General features: G+C 44.9%; 1 protein-coding gene across 1 annotated transcript in view; it reads left to right on the forward strand.

The window, feature by feature from the left end:
- Positions 1-26,626, forward strand: part of CNTNAP5 (contactin associated protein family member 5) — a 373,233-nt gene that overhangs the window by 177,139 nt on the left and 169,468 nt on the right. Inside the window, exon 11 of the mRNA XM_040358233.1 lies at positions 11,899-12,018. Coding sequence (XP_040214167.1) covers positions 11,899-12,018 — 120 coding nt within the window. The remainder of the gene's footprint in view (positions 1-11,898; positions 12,019-26,626) is intronic.

The following is a 26,626-nucleotide window of genomic DNA, read 5'->3' on the forward strand; positions in this document are numbered from 1 at the left end:
GGTCCATTAAGACATGGATGAGCGAGTTTGGGGTGGAGGAACTTGACTGTCCTGACCTCAACCCGATAGAACATCTTTGGGATACATTAGAGCGGAGACTGTGAGCCAGGCCTTCTTGACCCCATAAGTGCCTGACCTCACAAATGCGCTTCTGGAAGAATGGTCAAACATTCCCATAGACACCCTCCTAAACCTTGTGGACGGCCTACCCAGAAGAGTTGAAGCTGTTATAGCTGCAAAGGCGGGGCCAACTCAATATTGAACCCTACGGACTAAGACTGGGATGCCATTAAAGTTAACCACTTGCCGACCTCCTCATGTAGATATACGTCAGCAGAATGGCACGGACAGGAACATCAACGTACCTGTACGTGCTCTGCTTGACGTGGGTGGGGGGTCCGATCGGGACCCCCCCCCCCCTGCTACATGCGGCGGTCGGTAAGCCTCAGGGAGCGATCCGGGACGACGGCGCGGCTATTTGTTTATAGCCGCTCCGTCGCGATCGTTCCCCGGAGCTGAAGAACGGGGAGAGCCGTGTGTAAACACGGCTTCCCCGTGCTTCACTATGGCGGCGCATCGATCGAGTGATCCCTTTTATAGGGGTGACTCGATCGATGATGTCAGTCCTACAGCCACACCCCCCTACAGTAGTAAACACACACTAAGTGAACACTAAATGTTACAGCGCCCCCTGTGTTTAACTCCCAAACTGCAACTGTCATTTTAACAATAAAGAATGCAATTTAAATGCATTTTTTGCTGTGAAAATGACAATGGTCCCAAAAATGTGTCAGAATTGTCCGAAGTGTCCGCCATAATGTCGCAGTCACGAAAAAAATCGCTGATCGCCGCCATTAGTAGTAAAAAAAATAAAAAAAAATAAAAATGCAATAAAACTATCCCCTATTTTGTAAACGCTATAAATTTTGCGCAAACTAACCGATAAACGATTATTGCGATTTTTTTACCAAAAATAGGTAGAAGAATACGTATCTGCCTAAACTGAGGGAAAAAAATGATTTATATATGTTTTTGGGGGATATTTATTATAGCAAAAAGTAAAAAATATTGAATTTTTTTCAAAATTGTCGCTCTATTTTTGTTTATAGCGCAAAAAATAAAAACCGCAGAGGTCATCAAATACCACCAAAAGAAAGCTCTATTTGTGGGAAAAAAAGGACGCCAATTTTGTTTGGGAGCCACGTCGCACGACCGCGCAATTGTCTGTTAAAGCGACGCAGTCCCGAACTGTAAAAACCCCTTGGGTCTTTAGGCTGCATATTGGTCCGGGGCTTAAGTGGTTAAAGTGTGTGTAAAGGCAGGTGTCCCAATACTTAATGTAGTGTACTTGAAAATGAGATAGAACGATCTAGAAGTCTCATTTTATCCACGAGCAGCTGAAGCCAATTCTGTCATAAAGAATTCCCGACTGTCATTTTGACAGCTGTAATTAGGCAAGGATAGACTACAAATATCTTCAAATTGTGTTGAAGTTCTGTACTATTTTTATATCGCTGACTAAAGTTTAGCTTTAAGAATAAAATATACACCCTTTTGGAATTGCTCAAACAAACCTAGGCGGAAAACAAGATAATTTATGTGTTTTAACAAAACTCAGGTTTTGAAGACAATCCAAGAAAATAGTAAATGATGTTCTGTGGATTGTGCCTTATTGATGTTTTTGGCATTCCTGGTTGATTATTCGAAGTGAACACGGCCCCGCTTTGCTAAGGGAGCTTTTTCTACCAGAATAATATATAACCTCTTTGACTTCTAATGCCTTGTTCTCTTTTACCTATAATACGTATTGCCACCAACAACTTTAGTGGAGTTCTGTAAACTGAGTGTGACTTTCGCAAGCAATAAATATAGAATATTAATTAGTACACCCTCTTAAGACCATATGTTATTCCTAACCCAGAGCAATGAAGTGTTACTCAATTAAAATGTACCATTTAGTAACTAGAAGAAGGAGAGCCTGGAAAGGAGGTAAGTGTGGAGGTGCTGATGGTTCTCCAACCTCCAGACATGAAATCACAATCCGAATGGAAAACTTCTACCTTCCCCCATAATTATAGCTGTGGCTTAGAGGTATAATAAACATCTTATTAAAAAAAAGTAGTTCACTTTGTTACCAAGTACTTGGGGCCAGATTCACAAACGAGATACGACGGCGTATCTACTGATACGCCGTCGTATCTCTGTTTCTAACTATGCGACTGGTTCATAGAATCAGTTACGCATAGCTAGCCCTAAGATCCGACAGGTGTAATTGAATTACACTGTCGGATCTTAAGGATGCAATTCTAGGCCGGCCGCTAGGTGGCGAGGCCATTGCGGCCGGTGTAGAATATGCAAATGAATACTTACGGCGATCCCCGAACGTCCGAACGGCCCGTCGATCTAACTCTACATCGTTTCCGTCTAGTTACGCCGTGTAAAACTAGGGCTGAGCCCTAGTTGTCTTAAGCCATGTTAAGTATGGCCGTCGTTCCCGCGTCGAAATTTAAACATCAACGTCGTTTGCGTAAGACGTCCGTGAATGGCGCTGGACGGCATTTACGTTAACGTCTAAGCAAATGACGTCAGTGCGACGTCAGTAAGCGCAATGCACGTCGGGTAATTTACCCGACAGAGCATGCGCCGTACGTTTGGCGCGGGAGCGCGCCTAATTTAAATGGGACTCGCCCCATTCAATTGGGCCCGCCTTGCGCCGGACGGATTTAGTATACACCGCCGCAAATTTCCAGGTAAGTGCTTTGTGGATCGGGCACTAACTTGGAAAAATTGCGGCGGTGTAACTTAAATCGGAAAAGTTAAGTTGCGCCCGGGCTACGTGAATCTGGCCCTTGTTTCCAGTTTCTATGTCTATTCAAATAATATTATGAGGCAGTGATCTCCAAACTGTGGCCCAGGGGGGTGGATGTGGCACCTTTGCTTTCCTTTATCTGGCACTTGTGGCACTATTCCTCCCTACTATTGCTCCCACTGATACCATTACTTTCACTAAAACCAATGATGGGGTACTATCAGGGGCGTAACTGGAACCTTCAATGCCCCGGTGCAAGAAACCATGATGGGCCCCCCTGACAGAGGGGGGGGGGCAGGGAGAACTGTCGGCTCTGAGCTTTATGAGAGATACGCTCTATGCTCAGAGCCCTGGGTCTAGCAACCCCGCTGGGGCCCCCGACAGTGGCAGAATGCTGGGGCCAGGTCTTAAGTGCAACTGCTGCGACCCTGGGTACTACTTGTGGGGAGGTGCAGTGGTACAAACAATTCAAAGTCCAGTTGCAGAGAAAAGAATCGATCTTATAGTGACCAGGGCCCGGATTCAGAAAGAATTGCGTATCTTTAGGCAGGCGTAGAGCATCTCATATACGCTACGCCGCCGTAACTTTAGAGAGGCGAGTACTGTATTCAGAAAGAACTTGCGCCCGAAGTTACGGCGGCGTAGCATATATGGGCCGGCGTAAGCCCGCATAATTCAAAGTAGGCTGGTAGGGGGCGTGTTGTGTGGAAATGAATCGTGACCCCACGTAAATGACATGCCTAACGAACGGCGCATGCAGGCGCATGCTCAGTATCATGTTGAAATTTCTCTGTAAATTACGCCGGCTCAATGCTTAGTTGACGTGAACGTAACCTACGCCCACCCCCATTCACATATGACTTACGCAAACAACGTAAAATACGACGCTGTTCCGACGTTTCCGACGTCTATACCTTAACATGACTTACCCCTGCTTTATGAGGGGTAAAGTTACGCCGGTCGAACGCCTTACGTAAACAGCGTATTTTAATACGCCAGCGCAAGTACGTTCGTGAATCGGCGTATCTAGCTCATTTGCATATTCGACACGGAAAAATACGGAAGCGCCCCTACCAGCCAGCGTAAATATGCACCCCAACATACGACGGCGTAGGAGAATTACGCCGCTTGTATCTTGGCAACAGGAGATACGTCGTCGTAAGTCCTTTGTGAATCCGGGCCCAGGTCTCAAGTGTCATGATAAGTAGAATGCGGCCTGACTGGTCCATACCCACATAGGGAGGTATCCAGGAAGGATGGCATGTCCCTATCCTTTCCATATTTATCTGGAACTTCTCCCTACCACTAATCACTGTCCCTACCAGATGGGTGACCCGTCCCTACACTACCCATTTTGCGAGATGCACGCCAAGCCTGGGTCTTAAATTGACTGCCTGACCATAGATGGCATGCACCGTCCGTAAATGGAACCCAGTGCGCATGCTCCTAATCACGTCGCAAATAGTCAATGCTTTCGACGTGGATGTAATTTACGCAAAGCTCTATTCGCGAACGACTTACGCAAACGACGTAAAATTTATAAAATTCGACGTTGGAACGACGTCCATACTTAACATTGGCTATGCCTCATATAGCAGGAGTAACGTTACGCCGGAAAAAGCCTTACGCAAACTACGTAAAAAAATCCGCCGGGCGCACGTTCGTTTCTGAATCGGCGTATACCAGCTCATTTACATATTCTACGCTGAAATCTACGGCAGCGTCACCTAGCGGCAGGCGTAAATATGCAACTAAGATACGACGGCGTAAGAGACTTACGCCAGTCGGATCTTAGCCTAATTTTGGCGTATCTTGCTTTCTGAATACAGAAAGAAGATACGCCGGCGCAGCTTTGAATTTACGCGGCGTATCAATAGATACGCCGGCGAAAATTCTTGCTGAATCTAGCCCTTTGTTTTTTTCATGCTGAAAAGTGTACGCGGCATCAGTGCTGCTGATCTCCTGAAACCTTTTTGTTCAGGCTCATGTGACAGGGTGACAATGCCAGAAGCACACAACACACAAAAAAAATAAAAAATAAAACCTCTGCAGGGGACAAAGCCCGGAAATATTGTTTTTCTGAAAATGTACAGTTAACATTTACTGGATTCATCAGACTGGAAAACCTCCAATGTGGCAATTGTAGAAATGTGGCATCCTGTCAGTCTGTACTCACTAGCACACCCTATGGCTGGGGTCACGACCTCCAAATGTTTCTTTCAGCCACTTAACAGTCTTTCTGTCATTGCAATAAGATTTTGTCCCCCCTCAGGCTCACTAACCATCTTATGTCATTTTGCATTTGCTTCATGTTTGACATCTACATACAGATTGTCAGTCCCATCCAGCAAAGAAACAGTAACTGCTGATTATGCGTAAGAATACGTTGTGGTCGTGTTAGGTGCCTGCAAGGGTCGTGTTCGTGTTTCACCTAGAACAACCCTTCCCAACCTTTTTTTTTTTTTACCATGGAGAAACCCTAGAAATCGTTTTCAGGTGCATTGACATGAAGGAGTAGGCTGTAGAGAGTTTTAAATAAAAAGAAAAAAGGATATGGTACGCCTAATAATCATACATACCGTATTTATCGGGCTATAACGCGCCCCGGCGTATATCGCGCACCCCCGAACTTGAAGGAAGATTCCTGCAAAATAAAAAAATACTTACAGTTTGGATGCCCCTCGTCGGTGTCTTGCCCGTCGTCCATCGCGTCTTGCCCATCGTCCATTGGCGGCCTCGTCCGGTCTGGTGTCCTTCTGGGCCATCCCCGCTTGATCCCCGCTTCCCGCGCTGTGTTCGAACCACTGCGCCGACATATGCCGAGCGGAGTACACTCAGGTATAGTCGGACGGGCTCGGCTCCTCTTGCGTACAGGACGCACAGGACGTGACCAGGAGAGGAGCCGAGCCTGCCCGACTATACCCGAGTGTACTGCGCTCTGTATATGTCGGCGCAGTGGTTCGAACAAAGCGCGGAAAGCGGGTATCGGCTTTATCGCACACCCATGATTTTGTCCTGATTTTCAGGGCAAAAAAGTGCGCGGTATACGCCGATAAATACGGTAGTTAGTCAGGTTGAAAAAACACACAAGTCCATCCAGTTTAACCATAAAAAAATAAAATAATAATAATATCATACAATCCCATATACCCAATCCTATACCCACAGTTGATCCAGAGGAAGGTAAAAAAAACAGCAGAGCCATGATCCAATTTGCTACAGCAGGGGAAAAAATCCTTCCTGATCCTCCGAGAGGCCATTGGATTTTCCCCAAATCAACTTTACCTATAAATGTTAGTACTCAGTTATATTCTGTACATTTAGGAAAGAATCAAGGCTTTTCTTAAAGCAATCTACTGAGCTGGCCAGAACCACCTCTGGAGGGAGTCTGTTCCACATTTTCACAGCTCTTACTGTGAAGAAACCTTTCCGTATTTGGAGATGAAATCACTTTTCCTCTAGACCAGTGGTCTCTAAACTGCGACCCGGAGGCCAGATGTGGCCCTTTGCTTGCTTTTATCAGGCCCTTGGGCATCATTTCATCCACTAACACCAACATTAATCCCCGCCCTCCCCACTGAGACCACTGAAGGGGGAAAATTGCTCCCAATTATACCAACAATGGGGCACAATTCCTCCCAATGACACCAACAATTGGGCAAAAAGACACCAATGTTGGGGTACAATTCCTCCCACTGACACCAACGAAGGAGCATTGTTTATTCCCACTGATGTTGGGACCTTTTCTACTCCCAATGGCCACAGTCTGGCCCCCCTAAAGGCTGAGGGACAGTAAACTGGCCCCTTGTTTGGAGATCCCTGCTCTATCTAGAGTGCCCCTGTGTCTTTAGTGTTGACCGTAAAGTGAATAACTCAACACCAAGTTCACTATATGGACCTCTTATATATTTGTACATGTGGATCATATCCCCCCTTATTCTCCTCTTTCCAAGAGTGAATAAATTCAAATCTTCTAATCTTTCCTCATAGCTGAGCTCCTCCATGCCTCTTATCAGTTTGGTTGCCCTTCTCTGCACTTTCTCCAGTTATCCTTTTTGAGAACTGGGGCCCAAAACGGAACTGCATATTCCAGATGAGGTCTTACTAATGATTCTCTCTCTCTCTCTGGAGTCCATACCTCTCCTATACAAGAAAGGACTTTGCAAGCTTTGGAAACCGCAGCTTGGCATTGCATGTTATTATTGAGCTTATGATCTACCAAAACCCCCAGATCCTTCTCCACTACGGATCCCCCCAGATCCTTCTCCACTACGGATCCCCCAGATCCTTCTCCACTACAGATCCCCCCAGCTGTACTCCCCCTAGTATGTATGATACATGTTCCATATACCCCCCAAGTGCAGAACTTTACAATTAGACAGAGCATTGAGGTCGGCTTGTAAATTGGAGACATCCTGTAAGGACGTTATTCCACTGCATAGCTTGGTGTCATCTGCAAAGACAGAAATTTTACTTTTGATCTCAGACCCAATATCATTTATAAAGATATTAAAAAGTAAGGGTCCCAACACTGAACCTTGGGGTACACCACTGATAACCTTAGACCATTCAGAGTGAGAATCATTAACCACGACTCTCTGAATTCTGTCTTTCAGCCAGTTTTCTATCCATTTACAAACTGATATTTCCAATCCTGTAGACTTCTTTTTACACATGAGCCATGTGTGCGGTACTGTATCGAACGATTTAGCAAAATTCCAAGTATACCACGTCCACCACCACCCCTCTGTCCAAGTATACCACGTCCACCGCCACCCCTCTGTCCAAGTATACCACACGTCCATCATGAAGCTAAACTCATTTTAAAAATAATAACAGCCAAACAAATTACAAACACACACAATGAAAATTGTAGTGACCCCTTACATTGGTGGCCTTGTAGAAATACGCCTTTACATTGGTGACCAAATGACTTACATGGGTGTTCAGTATAGAAGTAACCCCTTTTATTGGTTGTCAGTGAAGCCTTGATGCCTTACATTGATAGTCACTAGTCAGTGTTGACTTGATGCCTTACGTTGGTAGTCAGTGTAGACTAAAAGTGTAAGTAAACCCCCCTATCGTTTTCAGCCATGGAAGCTGCCATCTTTGCCTATACAACTGCCAAGGTGCTTCACATGTGATTAGTTATGACACCAGCCATTTGGACGGTTTGACAGTTTGGTTGAGAGCACAACCAATGGGAGTGCTACATTTCCGGCACATGCCGTAAATGAAATTGTTTAATGGATGGGTTTACTTCTGCTTTAACACCTTACATTGGTAGTCAGTGTAGAAGTGATTCTTTGCATTGGTGGTCAGTGTAGAAGTAACACTTAAATTGGTGGTTATTGTAGACATGATGGTGAGAGTAGAAGTAACCTTCTTCATTGGTTGTCAATGTGGAAGTAACCTCTTACATTGGTGGCCAGTGTAGAACTGACTCCCTACATTGGTGGCCAGTGTAAAAGTGACTCTCTACATTGGTGGCCAGTGTAGAAGTGATCTTTAAATTAGTTGTCATGGTAGAAATGATCTCTTGCATTGGTGACCATGTAAAAGTGACCCCTTACCATTGAAAATACCATTGGAAGTCCTGGCAGGGATTCCAAGAGCATCATTTGAAGTCCTGGCAGGGATTCCTTGAGCACCATTTGAAGTCCTGGCAGGGATTCCTTGAGCCCCATTTAAAGTCCTGGCAGAGATTCCATGAGCACCATTTGAAGTCCTGGCAGGGATTCCATGAGCACCATTGGAAGTCCTGGCAGGGATTCCATGAGCACCATTGGAAGTCCTGGCAGGGATTCCATGAGCACCATTTGAAGACCTGGCAGGGATTTCATAAGCATCATTGGAAGTTTTGGCAGGGATTCCATGAGCACTGTTTGAAGTCATGGCAGGGATTCCATGAGCACCATTGGAAGTTCTTGCAGGGATTCCATGAGCACCATTTGAAGGCCTGGCAGGGATTCCATGAGCACCACATAAAGTCCTTGCAGGGATTCTGTGAGCACTACTTGAGGTCCTGGCAGGGATTCTGTGAGCACCATTGGAAGTTCTGTCAGGGAATCCATGAGCACCATTTGAAGTCCTGGCAGGGATTCCATGAGCACCATTAGAAGTCCTGGCAGGGATTCCATGAGCATTATTGAAAAGTCCTGGCAGGGATTCCATGAGCCCCATTTGAAGTCCTGGCAGGGATTTTGCAAATACTATTGGAAGTCCTGCAGGGATTCTGTGAGCCCCATTGGAAGCACCTTGGCAGACATTCTTCTATCCTTGTACAACCACAGGCCCAAAAACGTATGGCACATTTTACCTTCCAAACGGGCAATCAAAATTGGCGATATAGGGATTTTTAATTTACACGTTTATCTTAAAACTTTCCTAAATGTTTCTTTTCAATGATCTGCAGAATGTAATAAAAACAATTAGTTCTTTATAAAATACCTCTCAATAATTTGATAGAAATGATTCTAATGCAGCAAAGTGGTTTATTTTCGGAACAAAGATGCTATTGTGTCAGGGTAAAATGTTTATTTGGAAAAAAATCATGTAATTGAGTTCCAGGCAGCTCGTCAACTCGGTGAATAATTAATTAGCTGTTACTCTAAAGCCCATAAAACGTGTCACATTAAGAGCGCAGCACAAAGGCTGTAGAGTCCTTGACGATGTTCAGCACTTTCTCAAGTGTTTCTGCAACAAGGGACGACATTTATTACTCTGACTACAGGAGAGTTCACCTGCCACCTTGACTTCTTGAATTTTGTGCCTGAACTGTCCTTTGTTTAATTGCTGCATGGGTAATTATTACTGGACTAATTAGTGGATTTTTGAGGACACTCCAAAAAATTACCACTGTAATACTGCAAATGACTTTGTTTAGCTACAGTATGAGAGGGGGCTCCAAACTTTCTAAACAAAGGCCCAGTTTACTATCCTTTAGACTTTAAGGAGGTGGGGCGGGGGCTGTGGCCCATTATTGTTATCAGTGGGAGGAATAGTTCCTCACCATTGGTATTGGTGGAAGAAATAGTGCCCCATTGCTTATTTTGGTGGAAGCAGGGCTTTTTTTCAGCAGGAACGTGGGGGAACCAAGGAATGGTGCTCGGAGGTGGGTAGGGGGTGGAACCAAGGAATGGTGTTTGGAGGTGGGTAGGGGGTGGAACCAAGGAATGGTGCTCAGTGGTGGGTAGGGAGTGGAACCAAGGAATGGTGGTAGGAGGTGGAATTAAGGAATGGTGCTCGGAGGTGGGTAGGGGGTGGAACCAAGAAATGGTGCTCGGAGGTGGGTAGGGGGTGGAACCAAGGAATGGTGCTCGGAGGTGGGTAGGAGGTGGAACCAAGGAATGGTGCTCGGAGGTGGGTAGGGGGTGGAACCAAGGAATGGTGCTCAGATGTGGGTAGGGGGTGGAACCAAGGAATGGTGCTCGGAGGTGGGTAGGGGGTGGAACCAAGGACTGGTGGTAGGAGGTGGAACCAAGGAATAGTGCTCGGAGGTGGGTAGGGGGTGGAACCAAGGAATGGTGCTCTGAGATGGGTAGGGGGTGGAACCAAGGAATGGTGCTCGGTGGTGGGTAGGAGGTGGAACCAAGGAATGGTGCTCTGAGGTGGGTAGGGGGTGGAACCAAGGAATGGTGCTCAGAGGTGGGTAGGGGGTGGAACCAAGGAATGGTGCTCGGAGGTGGGTAGGGGGTGGACACAACATGTGACACGGAAGTAGGGATTTCCTGCACCTATTCTCTGAGAAATAAAGCCCTGGGTGGAAGGAATAGAGCCCCATCAATGGTATCAGTGGGAGGAATAGTGCCCCATTGTTGGTGTCAGTGTGAGTAATAGTGCCCATTGTTGGTGTCAGTGGATGGAAAAGTGTCCCACCATTGGTGTCAGTGGGAGGAATAGTGCCCCATCGTTGGGTATTAGTAGGAGGAATAGTATCCCATTGTTTATATAAGTGTAATGAATGTGCCCTATTGTTAGTGTTAGTGGTAGGAATAGTATCCCATTGTTGGTGTTAATGTGAGGAAGTGCCCCATCATTGGTATCAGTGGAAGTCAATGGTGTCAGTGGGAGGAATAATGCCCCATTGTTGGTTTTAGTGGGAGTAATATTTCCCCATCATTGGTGTCAATGGAAGGAATAATGCCCAGTCATTGGTGTCAGTAGGAGGAATCAGGGCCGGACTTACCATTGGGCTTGACTGTGCTCAAGCCCATGGGCCCCGCCCAATAGGGGGCCCCGGGAGGAGGAAGCAGGAAGTCCCCAGTCCCCTTCAACCCCCCCGCTCAACAACTACGCGATCGGCTCCCCCCCCCTCAACAACTTTGATCAGCTTCGATCTTGGCGGCACCCCTTCCCCCCCCGCTCAACAACTTCGATCAGCTTCAATCTCGGCGGGAAACCCCCCCTCGCTCAACAACTTCGATCAGCTTCGATCTCGGCGGGAAACCCCCCCTCGCTCAACAACTTCTATCAGCTTCGATCTCGGCGCCCCCCCCCGTCCTCTCAACAACTTCGAACCCCCCCGCTTCTCAGGTCCAGGGGGGCCCTCAATCAACACTCAAGCCCAGGGGCCCCCACCACCCTAAGTCCTGCCCTGGGAGGAATAATACCACATTGTTGGTTTTAGCGGGAGGAATAGTGCCCCATCATTGGTGTCTGTGGAAAGAATGGTGCTCCATCATTGGCATAAGTGGAAGAAATAATGCCCCATTGTTGATATCAGTGGGAGGAATAGTGTCCCATTGTTGGTGTCAGTAGGAGGAATTAAGCCCCATTGTCGATGTTAGTAGAAGGAATTGAGCCCCATTGCTGGCATCAGTGGGGGGAATAAAACCCCATTGTTGGTGTCCGTGGGAGGAATAGTGCCCCGTCATTGGTGTCAGTGGGAGTGATAGTTCTTTTGAACCTCCTCACCACGACCATATTGGTTGTACCGTTCCCCTGATGTGTCATTCTAACCATAAGAGGAGGTAGATTGTATTTAATGGACAGCATACAAGCAAGCATTAAGGAAAGGATGGAATTACATGTCACAGTAGATCTTTTAATCCTGTTAATAAATATGATTATTTCATTCCCCCCTCTAGCTCTGTATGAACAGTCATGTGAAGCCTACAAGCACAAGGGTTACCCGTCTGACTACTACTACATTGACTCTGATGGCAGCGGGCCTCTGGGACCTTTGCGTGTCTACTGCAATATAACTGGTAAGAAGTGTGAATTCTTTTTTATAGCATGTGTAAAGAAAACCCATACTGTTCTGTAACACCAATCACATTTTAAGGCGTCTCCCAAGGCTGTCATTTAAAGGATTTGTTTTATTTATTTTTGTCACCCTCAAAGCCAGATAAAAAAAAATTGAATGCTATTTTTTTTCAATTTAAAGACCTTAAAGACTTAAAGACCCGCGTATTGTAAATGTACGTCCTCTTTTTAAACATGGATATCTCAGTAACGGCAGCAGCTGCTGCCACAACTGAGATATCCATGTTTTCAGCGGGCGGCCGTGTAAACGATAACGGCGGTCTCCGCGGCAGATTCGCCGCGAGATCGCCGTTATCGGTGGCGGGAGAGGGGCCCCCCCCTCCCGCCGCTTTTCCGCGCCCTCCGCCGCTTACCGGAGCCGTCGGTATCGGCGGAGGAGATCCGATGCTGCCGCCTGGAGAGTGAGGACTTGAGTGAGGGCAAGATGGCCCCCACCCGTCCTCATAGCTCTGCTGGGCGGAAGTGACGTCAAAACGTCAGTCCCGCCCAGCCTCTTAAAGCGGGGGTTCACCCTTAGAGGGCACTTTTCCCCCTTAGATTCCTGCTCGTTATTACTAGGGGAATCGGCTATTTATTTTAAAATATGAGCCGTACTTACCCGTTTACGAGACGCATCCTCTCCGTCGCTTCCGGGTATGGGCTTCGGGAATGGGCGTTCCTTCTTGATTGACAGGTTTCCGAGAGGCTTCCGACGGTCGCATCCATCGTGTCACGATTTTCCGAAAGAAGCCGAACGTCGGTGCGCAGGCGCAGTATAGAGCCGCACCGACGTTCGGCTTCTTTCGGCTACGAGTGACGCGATGGATGCGACCGTCGGAAGCCTCTCGGAAGAATGTCAATCAAGAAGGAACGCCCGCTCCCGAAGACCCATACCCGGAAGCGACGGAAGAAGATGCAGCTCGAAAACGGGTAAGTACTGCACATATTTTAATATAAATAGCCGATTCCCCTAGACCGAACGAGCAGGAAGCTAAGGGGAGATTTTTTTTTTTTTTTTAAATGGGTGAACTCCCGCTTTAAAGAGACAATTTTTTTTTTGTAATTTTTTTAAATGACAAATTTTCCTTTTTTTTTTTTTTTTGCATTTAAGCCTAAGTATGAGATCTGAGGTCTTTTTGACCCCAGATCTCATATTTAAGAGGACCTGTCATGCTTTTTTCTATTACAAGGGATGTTTACATTCCTTGTAATAGGAATAAAAGTGATCATTTTTTTTTTTTATATTTTAGTGTAAAAAATAATAAAATCAATAAAATTAAATAAGAAAACAAAAAAAAATTTTTTTAAAGCGCCCCGTCCTGACGAGCTCGTGCGCAGAAGCGAACGCATACGCGAGAAGCGCCCGCATATGAAAACGGTGTTCAAATCACACAAGTGAGGTATCACCGCGATCGTTAGAGCGAGAGCAATAATTATAGCCCTAGAGCTACTCTGTAGCTCAAACAATGCAACTTATAGAATTTTTTAAACGTCGCCTATCTAGATTTTTAAGGGTAAAAGTTTGACCCCATGCCACGAGCGGGCGCAATTTTAAAGCGTGACATGTTGGGTATCATTTTACTCGGCGTAACATTATCTTTCACAATATATAAAAAAATTGGGCCAAATTTATTGTTGTCTTATTTTTTAATTCAAAAAAGTGAATTTTTTCCAAAAAAAGTGCGCTTGTAAGACTGCTGCGCAAATACGGTGTGACAAAAAGTATTGCGATGACCGCCATTTTATTCTCTAGGGTGTTAGAAAAAAATATATAATGTTTGGGGGTTTTAAGTAATTTTCTAGCAGAAAAAACTGTTTTAGTCTTGCAAACACCAAATCTGAAAAACACCTAAGGTCTTTAAGTGGTTAACATTGGCATGCCCCAGGGGGCCCAGATTCTTCTATGGTGCCCCCCAGCAGGTAACAAGGGCTTACTCAGGACCAGTTGGTCTTCACCAGAGCTCCTGATATTGCAGATGAGCTTAAAACCCTAGTGCTTGCTGGTTTTCCTTGCTGCAAACTGACACCAGGTCATGGCCCTCATATCGCCCCACCAAAAGGGATTGCTAGGTCGGAAGCGATATGGTGTGATAGACCAAAGAGTAGTCGGGTCCAGGAAAAGGTCTTGGTTGGCAGCGAACAAGAAAGTAGTCAGGTCCAGGCAGGGCTCAAGTCAGCTGGGATGCAGGAGATTTGTCAGGTCAAGGTAGGGGTCAGCAGGAAAGAGAGTAGTCAGGTTGCGTACCATTGGAAGTCCTGACAAGGGTTCTATGCGTACCATTGGAAGTCCAAGCTGGGATGTTATGAATACCATTGGAAGTCCTGGCATAGATTTTGTGAGTAGGGTTGGAAGTCCTGAAGGATTTAGTCCTGACAGAGGTTGTATGAGTACCATTGGAAGTCCAAGCTAGGTTTTTGTGGGTACCATTGGAAGTCCTGGCAGGGGTTGTATGAGTACCATTGGAAGTCCACACAGAGATGCTGTGAGTACCATTGGAAGTCCTGGCAGAGATTTTGTGAGTATGGTTGGAAGTCCTGACAGATTTAGTCCTGACAGAGGTTCTATGAATACCATTGGAAGTCCAAGGTAGGATTTTGTGGGTACCATTCGAAGTCCTGGCAGAGGTTTATGAGGGCCGCCATCAGGGGGTACAGGCATTATAGCTGCAAGGGGCCCGCTGGTGCTCAAGGCCCCTTACAGGCCTGGCCGGCCCCCTCCTGTTCTTTTTTTTTTTTGCATTAAACCTGTAAGGGGCCTGATGGTCCCCACCCCCACTTATTATCTCGCGTCAGGAGAGAAGAGATTACATTTGTTTTTGTTTGTTTTTCGTCAGCACCCCCCCCCCCCAGTTCTCTGCTCCAGGTGGGGGGCTTGCCTAACATAAAGGATTACTAAGGTTCGCCTGCCCCTGACAGTGACTCGAGCTGGGCATCGCCGCTTAGTGAAGGATTGGCTCGGGCGGCTCGGCTGCTCTAGTCCTGCAAATGAAAACTGCATTCCTGCTGTGAAAAAAGTGCAGGAACTCCATTCCCACGCGTTCCCGCAGGACTTGAGCCCTGGTGTTCACCATCTAACCATGTAGTGTAGTTCTTTTGTGCAAGGACCCCTCATCTACTCGTACCTGAACTGCGATTATGGTCTGTGCGGTCTGAATCTCATCATTACCATATAAGCTCAAGTTGTGTATAACAAACAAATAATCAAAATGTAAAAGATGGACAGGGCCACAAGGATAGACCAAATGAAAAAGCATAAGAAGAATGAAAGAAAAACAAATGAATAAATTAATAATAAGTGGTTGCACACGGCGATTTGTTACAGGTATAAATCTGAACAAAGATGACCTTGTGCTTTTCTACTTTGAGTTAGATGTTTCCAGAGCTATAAAACAAAGCTTTGACGGGCCTCTAATCCCACAGAGCGGCGCACATTCTCTGCAATCGTATTACACGTGCGTTTGTACTGCGTGTCAGATCTGGAAGTGACACTTTGCTGTTCATTTGCAGGATCTGATATCTGTGTTACTGCCGAGTACAAGATGTCAGATTCAGGAATGACATTCCGTTCTTCAATTTTTAGATCTGATATTTCTGCTAGTGTAGTGTACAGGATGTCAGTGATAGCTCCATTGCCGCGGCGTGGTAAGATTTTAATCAAATCTTTTTGACGTGTCTTTCTGGTATCTCATCTGTTCAGCATCTAAGCCAAGCCACTGCAGCAATATCATAGAGGTTCTGTAAACAAGGATATACCTGCAGGATACACAGATTAGTGTGCAGCCCAGGGGCTCATTACTAATACAAATCTGAATCTAGGATCTTTGGCACTCTCCCCTCCACCTCTCTACTTCTCTTTTTTGCTGTTTCCTATCCTATTTTCCCCATTCTTTTTCATCCCTGCCATGGTCCTTTCCCCCGTCCCTTTGTATGTTTCCCTTAACATCCAATCCTTCTTTTTGCCTTCCCTTTGTTTTTTCCATTCCTCTTTTTTTTTCAATGGCCTTACCTTCTCTTCCCTGCATTTACATTTAATTCCCTTCTTTCCTTTCATGATTTGCCTTTCATATTCTATCATATCCACTTTCCTTCCCTTTCTCTCTATTCCTTTACTTTCCCTTCATGTTAGTTTTCTTTTACTCAATGTCCATGTTCCTTTCCTTTCTTTAGTTTTTTTCCCCCCTCCATTACCTTCTCTCACATGTTGCATCTTGTTTCCCTTTCCTTTGAGTTCCCCTGTCATTTTCCTTCTCCCTTTTATGTTTTGTCTTTGCTTTACATTCCCTTTCATGTTGCTTTTCTTTCTTTTGTTCCCTTTTCCTTAAACTTTGTGTTTTTTTTTTTTACCTTTCCAGCTTCCCTTTTCCTTCTTCCTTTTATTCCTTACCTTTCCCTCCCCTTCTCCTTCCCTTCCATGTTCCTTTCTTTTTTCTTTGCTTCTTCCCTTTCTGGTCCCTTTCCCTCTCTTTCCTTTGCCTTCTCCGTTTTATTTCTTAGCTTTCGGTGACCTTTCCTTCCATATTTTGTACCTTTCCATTACCGTTTTCATTAATTTCCCTTTTTTTCCATTTACTTCTCCTTCCCTTCCATGTTCCTTTCCTTTGCCTTTGCATCTTCCCTTTCCATTCCCTTCTCTCTTTCCTTTGTCTTCTCCCTTTTATTCCTTAACCTTTCCTTCACATTCCCTTCCACGTTCCTTTCTTTTGGCTTTGTACTTTCTCTTTCCTTTCCCTTGTCTCTTTTATTTTTTACCCTTCTTTCTCCTTCCCTTCCATGTTCCTTTCCTTTGTCTTTGTACTCTCCCTTTAAATTCCCGTTTTCATTCTTTTCCTTTCTCCCTTTTATTCCTTACCTTTCCCTCCCCTTCTCCTTCCCTTCCATGTTCCTTTCTTTTGCCTTTGTACTTTCTCTTTCCTTTTCCTTGTCCCTTTTATTTCTAACCTTCCCTTCACCTTCCCTTCCATGTTCCTTTCCTTTGTCTTTGTACTTTCCCTTTTTCATTATTTTCCTTTCTCCATTTTATTCCTTGCCTTTTCTTCTCTTTCCCTTCCATGTCCCTTTCCTTTGTCTTTGTACTTTCCCTTTCCATTACCTTTTTCATTCTTTTCCTTTCTCCTTTTTATTCCATTCCTTTCCTTCCCCTTCCCTTCCTTTCCATGTTAATTTTCTTTGCCTTTGCACTTTCCCTTTCTATTCCCTACTCTCTTTCCTTTCCTTTACCTTTTTCATTAATTTCCCTTTTATCCATTTCCATCCCTTCCATGTTCCTTTCCTTTGCCTTTGCATCTTCCCTTAACATTCCATTCTCTCTTTCCTTTGTCTTCTCCCTTTTATTTCTAACCTTCCCTTCACCTTCCCTTCCATGTCCCTTTCCTTTGTCTTTGTACTTTCTCTTTTTCATTATTTTCCTTTCTTTATTTTATTCTTTACCTTTCCTTCTCCTTCGCTTTCATGTTCTTTTCTTTTGCCTTTGTACTTTCTCTTTCCTTTGTCTTCTCCCTTTTATTCCTAACCTTTCCTTCTCCTTCCCTTCCATGTTCTTTTCTTTTGTCTTTGTAGTTTCTCTTTCTTTTGTCTTCTCCCTTTTATTCCTAACCTTTCCTTGTCCATCCCTTCCATGTTCTATTCTTTTGTCTTTGCACTTCGCCTTTCTGTTCCCTTCTCTCTTTCCTTTGCCTTCTCCCTTTTATTTCTTACCTTTTGTTGACCTTTAATTTCATATTTTGTACCTTTCCATTAACTTTTTCAATTATTTTCCTTGTATTCATTTACTTATCCTTCCCTTCCATGTTCCTTTCCTTTGCCTTTGCATCTTCCTTCTTCGTTCCCTTCTCTCTTTGCTTTGTTTTATCCCTTTTATTCCTTAACCTTTCCTTCTCCTTCTCTTCCATGTTCCTTTTCTTTGCTTTTTCACTTTCCCTTTCCATTCCTTACTCTCTTTTCTTTGCCTTCTCTCCTTTATTCCTTGCCTTTCCTTCCCTTCCATTGGTTTAATTTATTTTTACACTTTTCCTTTCTGTTTCTGTCTCATCCCTTTCTCCCTTTTATTATTTACTTTTCTTTCCCCCTACACCTTATGTTGCTTTTTTTTCCTTGTTTACTTTCCCTTTGTGTTTTTTTTTTTTTTCTATTATTCTTTTCTATATTCTCTTTACTTTCCTGTTGTGTTATACTTGTTATCCTTGTCCTTTTCTTCACTCCTTTTTCATGTTCCGTACCTTCCTTACCTTATTTTCCTTGTTTATTTTCAGTTTTCTTTATTTTTTTTTTCCTTTTCTGTCTCCCTTTTCCTTCTTCTTCTTCCTTTTATTCCTTACCTTTCCCTCCCCTTCTCCTTCCCTTTCGTGTTTCTTTGTTTTGTCTTTGCACTTTCCCTTTTTGTTACCTTCTCTCTTTCCTTTGTCTTCTTCATTTTATTTCTTACCTTTCGTTGACCTTTCCTTACATATTTCGTACCTTTCCATTACCTTTTTCATTTATTTCCCCTTTTCCATTCCCTTCTCCTTCCCTTCTATGTTCCTTTCCTTTGCCTTTGCATCTTCCCTTTCCATCCCCTTCTCTCTTTCCTTTGTCGTCTTCCTTTTATTCCTTACCGTTCCTTCTCCCTCCCTTCCACGTTCCTTTCCTTTGCCTTTGTACTTTCCCCTTTCATTCCCTTTTTCATTTTTTTCCTTTCTCCTTTTTTATTTCATTCCTTTCCCTCCCCTTCCCTTCCATGTTCCTTTTCTTTGCCTTTGCACTTTCCATTTCTAGTCCCTACTCTCTTTCCTTTGCCTTCTCTCCTTTAATTTTTACCTTTCCTTCCCTTCAATGTTTTTTCCTTAACTTTTGCACTTTTCCTTTCTTTTTTTGGTCTCTTCCCTTTAACTTTCTCCCTTTTATTACTTACTTTTCTTTCCCCTGCACTTCATGTTGTTTTTTTCCCTTATTTACTTTTCCTTCGTGTCTCTTCTTTATTTTTTTTCCATTATTTCTTTCTTTATTCCCTTTACTTTCCTTTTGTGTTATCCTTGTCCTTTCCTACACCCCTTTTTCAGGTTCCTTACTTCCTTACCTTATTTTCCCTGTTTATTTTTTTTCTGTACACCTTCCATGACCCTTTTCCTTCCTTTTCCTTTCAATTAGTTTTTGCCTTTTCCATCTTTTTGTGTGTTCACCTCCCTTTGTGTCCCTTTCCCCGCTTTATGTTTGAGCCTACATGTTTTCTGCAGTTGAAGGTGTAAATTATATTTGCAGACCTGTAATAAATTCAATGTAATATAAGGAAAGTTTCACACTTGTGTTCTGATAATTAATGCTAATTCCTGGCAGGATACCCTGAGCGCCTCTCCACAATTGAAGCCCCTGAGTCTCTTCTCCCCTTAGAGCCATTAACCTTAGACACTCTCTTCCTCTATAATCCCAGCTGTTCTCACTCTTTCCCTGGGGGATGGAGCTAGTGAGAGCCGCTGGGAGATTCAGCTCTTCTGAATGTTCAGGGGTTAGATGTGTAAATGGAATCTGGAAACATGGAGTTGATTAGATGTCAATGTTCTCTGAGGAATCAGGTAATTTTGCTTTGGTGTGTAGACCATTCCTGACCCATTCAAGTACGTTAAAGAGGCGCCCCAGTCAAAATAAAATAAAAATAATTATGTTTTTCAGTGCAGCTAGCTCAGTACCATCTGTATGTGATGTACAAGGTCTCATTCACAGATATACAATTATAATGTGTTTTTGTTGTGTGGTCATGCTGGATACCAATGAAGTTGTAGCCACATATGCTACTAAGGTTTTCAGTATATTCAAGTAGAATCTAACTGCAGGGCATCCTCTAGAACTATGGGTTTTCTTTGAAGGCTCGCCAACAGTTTCTCACAGTTCTTGACCTTCACAGTAGCTCTGATACCTCATGTTGTGCAAGTTCTTTTGGTTTGGCATGGCGGCCAATTTCTTTGAGGCTGGGTTCACACTGAGAAATGGAGCGGCTCACAGAAGGGGTTCCGGGGCATCTCCATTCACCATTTCAGGTCCGATTTCAGCCTGAATTGTTGGCTGAATTTGGACCAGAAGACGCACAAAGAGAGCCTGTCGCAATCTCCTGACTAAGGATGAACCGAACACCCCCCCATTTCGGTTTGCAAACAGGCAGAACATTTGTTTGAACAAGCAAACACTGTTAAAGTCTATGGGACACGAACATGAAAAAACAAAAGTGCTAATTTTAAATGTTTATATGCAAGTTATTGTCATAAAAAGTGTTTGGGGACACAGGACCTGCCCCAATTGAAATTGTTTTCAGTTCTTTGGGAACCTTTGCTAAATTAAAGCCCTCAGGGGGTCAAGTTGGAAAAATGTCCTTTACATTGGTGATCAGGGAAGAATGCCCCCCTCTCCCCTCTACCAACATTCCAGACAGCTAAACAGATAATTGGTGTCATACTGCTGGTTCAGCCAAGTGGCACTGGACCCAGGACTATCAAAGGACCATCAGATGGAAGATCAATCAGCAAACTCAAAGAACCCTAGTAACCTCTTGATGAACCCTATTTGTGAATGGCTGTATTACTGTGCTTCCACGGCTAATATATTCTGCTACCTATTGCCAGCTGCGGTGTGTCCAACTTTCTGGTTCTGGGTTCCTGGCTCTACACAAGTATTGTGTAAAGTATATAGACTTTACAATCCTTATTTAGACTTATTCTGCAGCCATGTCACTGGCGTCACTTCCTGTGAGCCTTCTGTGTATTTTCCTGCCTTTTTTCCATCAGATTGGGGTCGTATTTTATGTTGTTTGCGTAAGTGTACGTGAATGGGGCTGGGCGTAGGTTAAGTTCACGTTGAAAGCAAGGAGTATTTGCGACGTGATTCTGAGAATGTGCGCGCATGCGCTGTACCAACGGCCCTCATTTACATGGGGTCACGGGTAATTTACATGGAGCACGCCCCCTACCTGCCTAATTTGAATTAGGCGGGGTTACGCTGGGCCATTTGCGCTACGCCGACGTAACTTAGGAGGCAAGTGCTTTGTGAATACAGTACTTGCCTAACTATGTTACGTCGGCGTAGTGCAAATGGGATGCGATACGCCAAACTAAAGATGTGCCCGTCTTACTGAATCTGGCTAATAGTCTTTTTTAAAGTATATAGACTTTACAATCCCCATTCAGACTTATTCTGCAGCCATGTGGCATTTTATTTGTTGCGGCTTGAAGCAGCTGGCTCGGTATTCAGGAAGGGTTTGTTAACATCGCATGTTTTGTTCCTTGGGTCATCCCTCTTTTCAGGAGCCCAGATGGCTGCTTAAAGAATAATTGTTTGCTTTGTTGACGGCTGAAGAGCCTGGAGTTATGTTGCAGCAAGCTGCAGCTTCCTCGCTCAGCTAACTCCGCAGTCGCATGAGTCCGATCTGACAGGCTTTGCAGAGCTATTAGTGGTGAGAACGCGCACGGGAAACGAGTGATATGGGCCAACGCATCACCTGGTACATGACACCAAAGAGAGATGCGCGACAGATCTATTAGAGGAATGTGGGGAGGCAGTTATGTTTAAAATTAAGCAAATAATCCGTGGAAGATATAGGTCGGCGATGTTTAAACAGCCCAGAGGATATAGAACGTTATTAAAGAAACTGGAGGGGGGCTGCTCAGCATCGAGATACAATTTGCAGCTTCTAGCGAAGAAAGCCATTATTGTTCCGTAGGAAGAATTAGCGAATCTGGTATAAGAATGTCGCCTTTTCTTTTGTATCTGAAATCTCACACAGACAGAGGCTTTGTGATTTTTTTTTTAAGTCCAATTGTAATTTTCAAGGTAATTTGGCTGTACTTGATCTTTCCTGGCACGGTAACACCATCCGGTAAGCAAAACCTTTTGACAATGAAGTCTACTCACCCCAAGGAGCAGTTGACCTTGTACTCACCTTGGAACCATGGCCACTGATAAGACAACACAACCAGCCCTCCTGTACCGGACCCAGGCCCCATCAGTTCAAAAGGGGGCTCGGGAGCCTGCCGAGCAGGAGGACCAGCTGTATTGTCTTGCGCTGCTTGTGGATACCCCCCTTTGGCTGCACTGCAGGGGGATCAGTTCAACCTACTTGCCAACAGTCTGTCACAAATGTCATGTCTACGCCAACGCAGGCGGTCAGACACTATAGCTAGCTACTGTGTGCTTCACCTATAGCAGCCCCCTTTCCCTTAAAGCGGTTCTCCACCCTAAAGTGAAGTCGCGCTGATCGGCACCCTCCGGTGTCACATTTGACACCTTTCAGGGGGGAGTGGGGTGCAGATACCTGTCTAAAGACAGGTATTTGCACCCACTTCCGGCCCGGCATTCACGGGCAAAAGACGGGCATTGCGTCACATCCCGTCCCCCCCCCCCCCCCGTTGTGTGCTGGGAACACTCGGCTCCCAGCACACAGCGGGAGCCAATCGGCGGGCGCAGCGCGACTCACGCATGCGCCGTAGGGAACTGGGCAGTGAAGCCGGAGCGCTTCACTTCCTGGTTCCCTCAGCGTGGATGGAGGGGGGAGCAGCAGGGTGCCGAGCGATCGCTCGTCCTCTGCTGCGGACGCCGCTGGACTCCAGGACAGGTAAGTGTCCTAATATTAAAAGTCAGCAGCTGCAGTATTTGTAGCTGCTGGCTTTTAATATCTTTTTTTGAGCGAACATCCGCTTTAGAACAAGCAGGCCTACCTGTACTTGGTTGCCCCCAGGACTTATACACAATGCTATAGAGTCTGGCTACCACACCAGGGCAGATGCGAACTGAGCAAAGCAAACAGGTACTTGCAGTTAGCAGACAGCGTGGTTCAAAGGCAGTTCAGGTAATATGGCGGCCCAAGTTCAGGGGATAATCCAGTATCCGTTCCAGGTAAAAGGCAGGCTAAGTTAAGGAGATAGTCCAGCATCCAATCTGTGTCATACACAGGAGATCTAACAACAAGCAAGGCAGGCTAACTGGAGGCTTGATCTAGAACAATGTAGGTAAGTCTGTCTCTATCACAAGCAAGGGATAGAGTGTTTGGTTTGCTTATATCAGTGGTTTTTATTTTTTGCGCTATAAACAAAAATAGAGCGACAATTTTGAAAAAAAAACAATATTTTTTACTTTTTGCAATAATAAACATCCCCAAAAAAGATATAAAAAAACTTATTTTTTCTCATTTTAGGCCGATACGTATTCTTCTACCTATTTTTGGTAAAAAAAAATCGCAATAAAGCGTTTATCGATTGGTTTGCGCAAAGTTTATAGCGTTTACAAAATAGGAGACCATGACATTATGGCGGACACATCGGACAATTTTGACACATTTTTGGGACCATTGTCATTTTCACCACAAAAAAATGCTAGAAAAATGCATTTTTTCCTGTGAAAATGACAATTGCAGTTTAGGAGTTAACCGATAGGGGGCGCTGAAGGGGTTAAGTGTGAGCTCATATGTGTTTCTAACTGTAGGGGGGCGGGGCTGGACGTGTGATGTCATTGAACGTGTTTCTCTATATCAGGGAACAAACAATCAATGACAGCGCCACAAGGAAGAACAGGGAAGGTGTGTTTACACTCACCTCTCTCCGTTCTTCAGCTCCGGAGAACCGATCGCGGGACACCGGCGGTGATCAGGTCCGCGGGTCCCGCGGGCGCGGTCACGGAGCTTCGGACCGGGTCGCTTGCACACGTGTGACCCCACGGCTGGGCTTAAAGGGCCATGTACAGGTACATGGATGTGCCCAGCCGTGCCATTCTGCCGACGTATATCGGCGTGAAGGGGTCCTTAAGCGGTTAATAGTGGATTGATGTTTTATCTGTTTTTTCTTCTATCGCGTTATCCCTATGAAATTTGTACCTTTTATATGAACTAACCCCTAGCGTTGGGCTTTAGTTGGACTTTTATTCACATTTATTTATTTGTATGTTTGGATAAGCATCATATTCATTCTTTAAAGTATATTACTTTATGGCACATTATTGAATAAGCGCACCATTCTCATCTTTTTCTTTTACAAGCCTTATTATTGGCTTACCTGTAGGTACAAGTTTACGGAAAGTGGATAAAAAGCTGAAAAACATAGCAACACATGATGAAACAGATGATATTTTTGTATAATGGCTAATTAAAAAAAAAAAAAAAAAAATACTTTAACCACTTCCCGACCGCTGCATGTATATGTACATCCACAGAATGGCACCTACAGGCAAATGGGCGTACATGTACGTCCTTGCCTTTCCGCGGGTCGGGGGTCCGATCGGGAAGCTACATGCGCGGTCGGATTTCCGCGGTGGAGCGATCCGGGGCGACGGCGCGGCTATTCGTTTATAGCCGATCCGTCGCGATCGCTCCCCGGAGCTGAAGAACGGGGAGAGCTGTATGTAAACACGGCTTCCCCGTGCTTCACTGTGGCGGCTGCATCGATCGAGTGATCCCTTTTATAGGGAGACAAAATCGATGACGTCAGTCCTACAGCCACACCCCCCTACAGTTGTAAACACACACTAGGTGAACCCTAACTCATACAGCGCCCCCTGTGGTTAACTCCAAAACTACAACTGTCATTTTCACAATAAACAATGCAATTTAAATGCATTTTTTGCTGTGAAAATGACAATGGTCCCAAAAATGTGTCAAAATTGTTTGAAGTGTCCGCCATAATGTCGCAGTCACGAAAAAAATCGCTGATCGCCGCCAATAGTAGTAAAAAAATATTTTTTTATAAAAATGCAATAAAACTATCCCCTATTTTGTAAACGCTATACATTTTGCGCAAACCAACCGATAAACGGTTATTGCGATTTTTTTTACCAAAAATAGGTAGAAGAATACGTATCGGCCTAAACTGAGGGAAAATTTTTTTTATATATGTTTTTGGGGGATATTTATTACAGCAAAAAGTAAAAAATATTGCATTTTTTTCAAAATTGTCACTCTATTTTTGTTTATAGCGCAAAAAATAAAAACCGCAGAGGTGATCAAATACCACCAAAAGAAAGCTCTATTTGTGGGGAAAAAAAGGACGCCAATTTTGTTTTGGGAGCCACGTTGCACGAGCGCGCAATTGTCTGTTAAAGCGACGCAGTGCCGAATTGTAAAAACGCCTTTGGGCATTTAGCAGCATATTGGTCCGGGGCTTAAGTAGTTAAAAACACTGTACAAAAACGCTCATACAAATGCCCCAAAAAAAAAAAAAAACGCCCAAAAAACTCTCAAAACCGCTCAAGTGTGAATGTAAAGTATCATGTGTTGTTACAAGGCTACAATATGTAATATGGCTACAATCATCTGACACGTGTTGAGTTGTCACCCAGCCTAGGTTCTCGTTCTTTGCAGTAAGACTTACCCACTCATAGGATACTCATTATGGGGGCTTTAACCATTTGCCGCCCGCCAATGACAGATTGACGGCGGCAAAGTGGTTGTAGAATTCTGACCGGACGTCATATGACGTCCTCAGGATTCTTAGCCGCTGCGCGCACCCGGGGGCGCGCATCGCGGCGATCGTTGTTGCGGGGTGTCAGTCTGACACCCCGCAACACCGATCTCGGTAAAGAGTCTCTCACAGAGACTCTTTACCACGTGATCAGCCGTGTCCAACCACGGCTGATCACGGTGTAAACAGGAAGAGCCGTCGATGGCTCTTCCTCACTCGCGTCTGACAGACGCGAGTAGAGGAGAGCCGATCGGCGGCTCTCCTGACAGGGGGGGTTCGCGCTGATTGTTTATCAGCGCAGCCCCCCCTCGGATCGCCACATGGACCACCAGGGATGCCCACCAGGGAAGGGCAAAACAAAAAAAATTGAAAAAAAAAAAAAAAAAAAGTCTGAAAAAAAAAAAAAAAAGTCTGGGGGAAAAAAAAGGATGCAAAAAAAAAGATGCCAATCAGTGCCCACAGTGTCCATCAGTGCCACCCCACAGTGCCCATCTGTGCCACCCCACAGTGCCCATCTGTGCCACCCCACAGTGCCCATCTGTGCCGCCCATGAGTGCCCATCAGTGCCGCCCATGAGTGCCCATCAGTGCCGCCCATGAGTGCCCATCAGTGCCAACTATGTGTGCCCATGAGTGCCGCCTATGTGTGCCCATCAGTGCCGCATACCAGCGCCGCCAATCAGTGCCACCTCATCTGTGCCCGTCAGTACTACCTCGTCGATGTCCATCAGTGCCATCTCATCTGTGCCCATCAGTGCCACCATATCAGTGCCCATAATTGAAAGAGAAAACTTACTTATTTACAAAAAATTACAGAAAAAATAAAAACTACATTTTTTTCAAAATTTTCGGTCTTTTTTTAGTTGTTGCGCAAAAAAAAAAATCGCAGAGGTGATCAAATACCACCAAAAGAAAGCTCTATTTGTGGGTAAAAAAGGACGCCAATTTTGTTTGGGTACAATGTAGCATGACCGCGCAATTGTCATTCAAAGTGCGACAGTGCTGAAAGCTGAAAATTGGCTTGGGCAGGAAGGTACGTAAGTGCCCGGTATGGAAGTGGTTAAAGAAGCATCTTGAGTAGAGTGACGTGAGCTTATCTGCCTACACCGGAGTCTCCCACCCATAAAACTGTCTCCCAGGACTGAACGCCGTCAGCGCCTTCGGCTAAA

Source organism: Rana temporaria, chromosome 6, assembly GCF_905171775.1.
Source record: "Rana temporaria chromosome 6, aRanTem1.1, whole genome shotgun sequence".
NCBI lineage: Eukaryota > Metazoa > Chordata > Amphibia > Anura > Ranidae > Rana > Rana temporaria.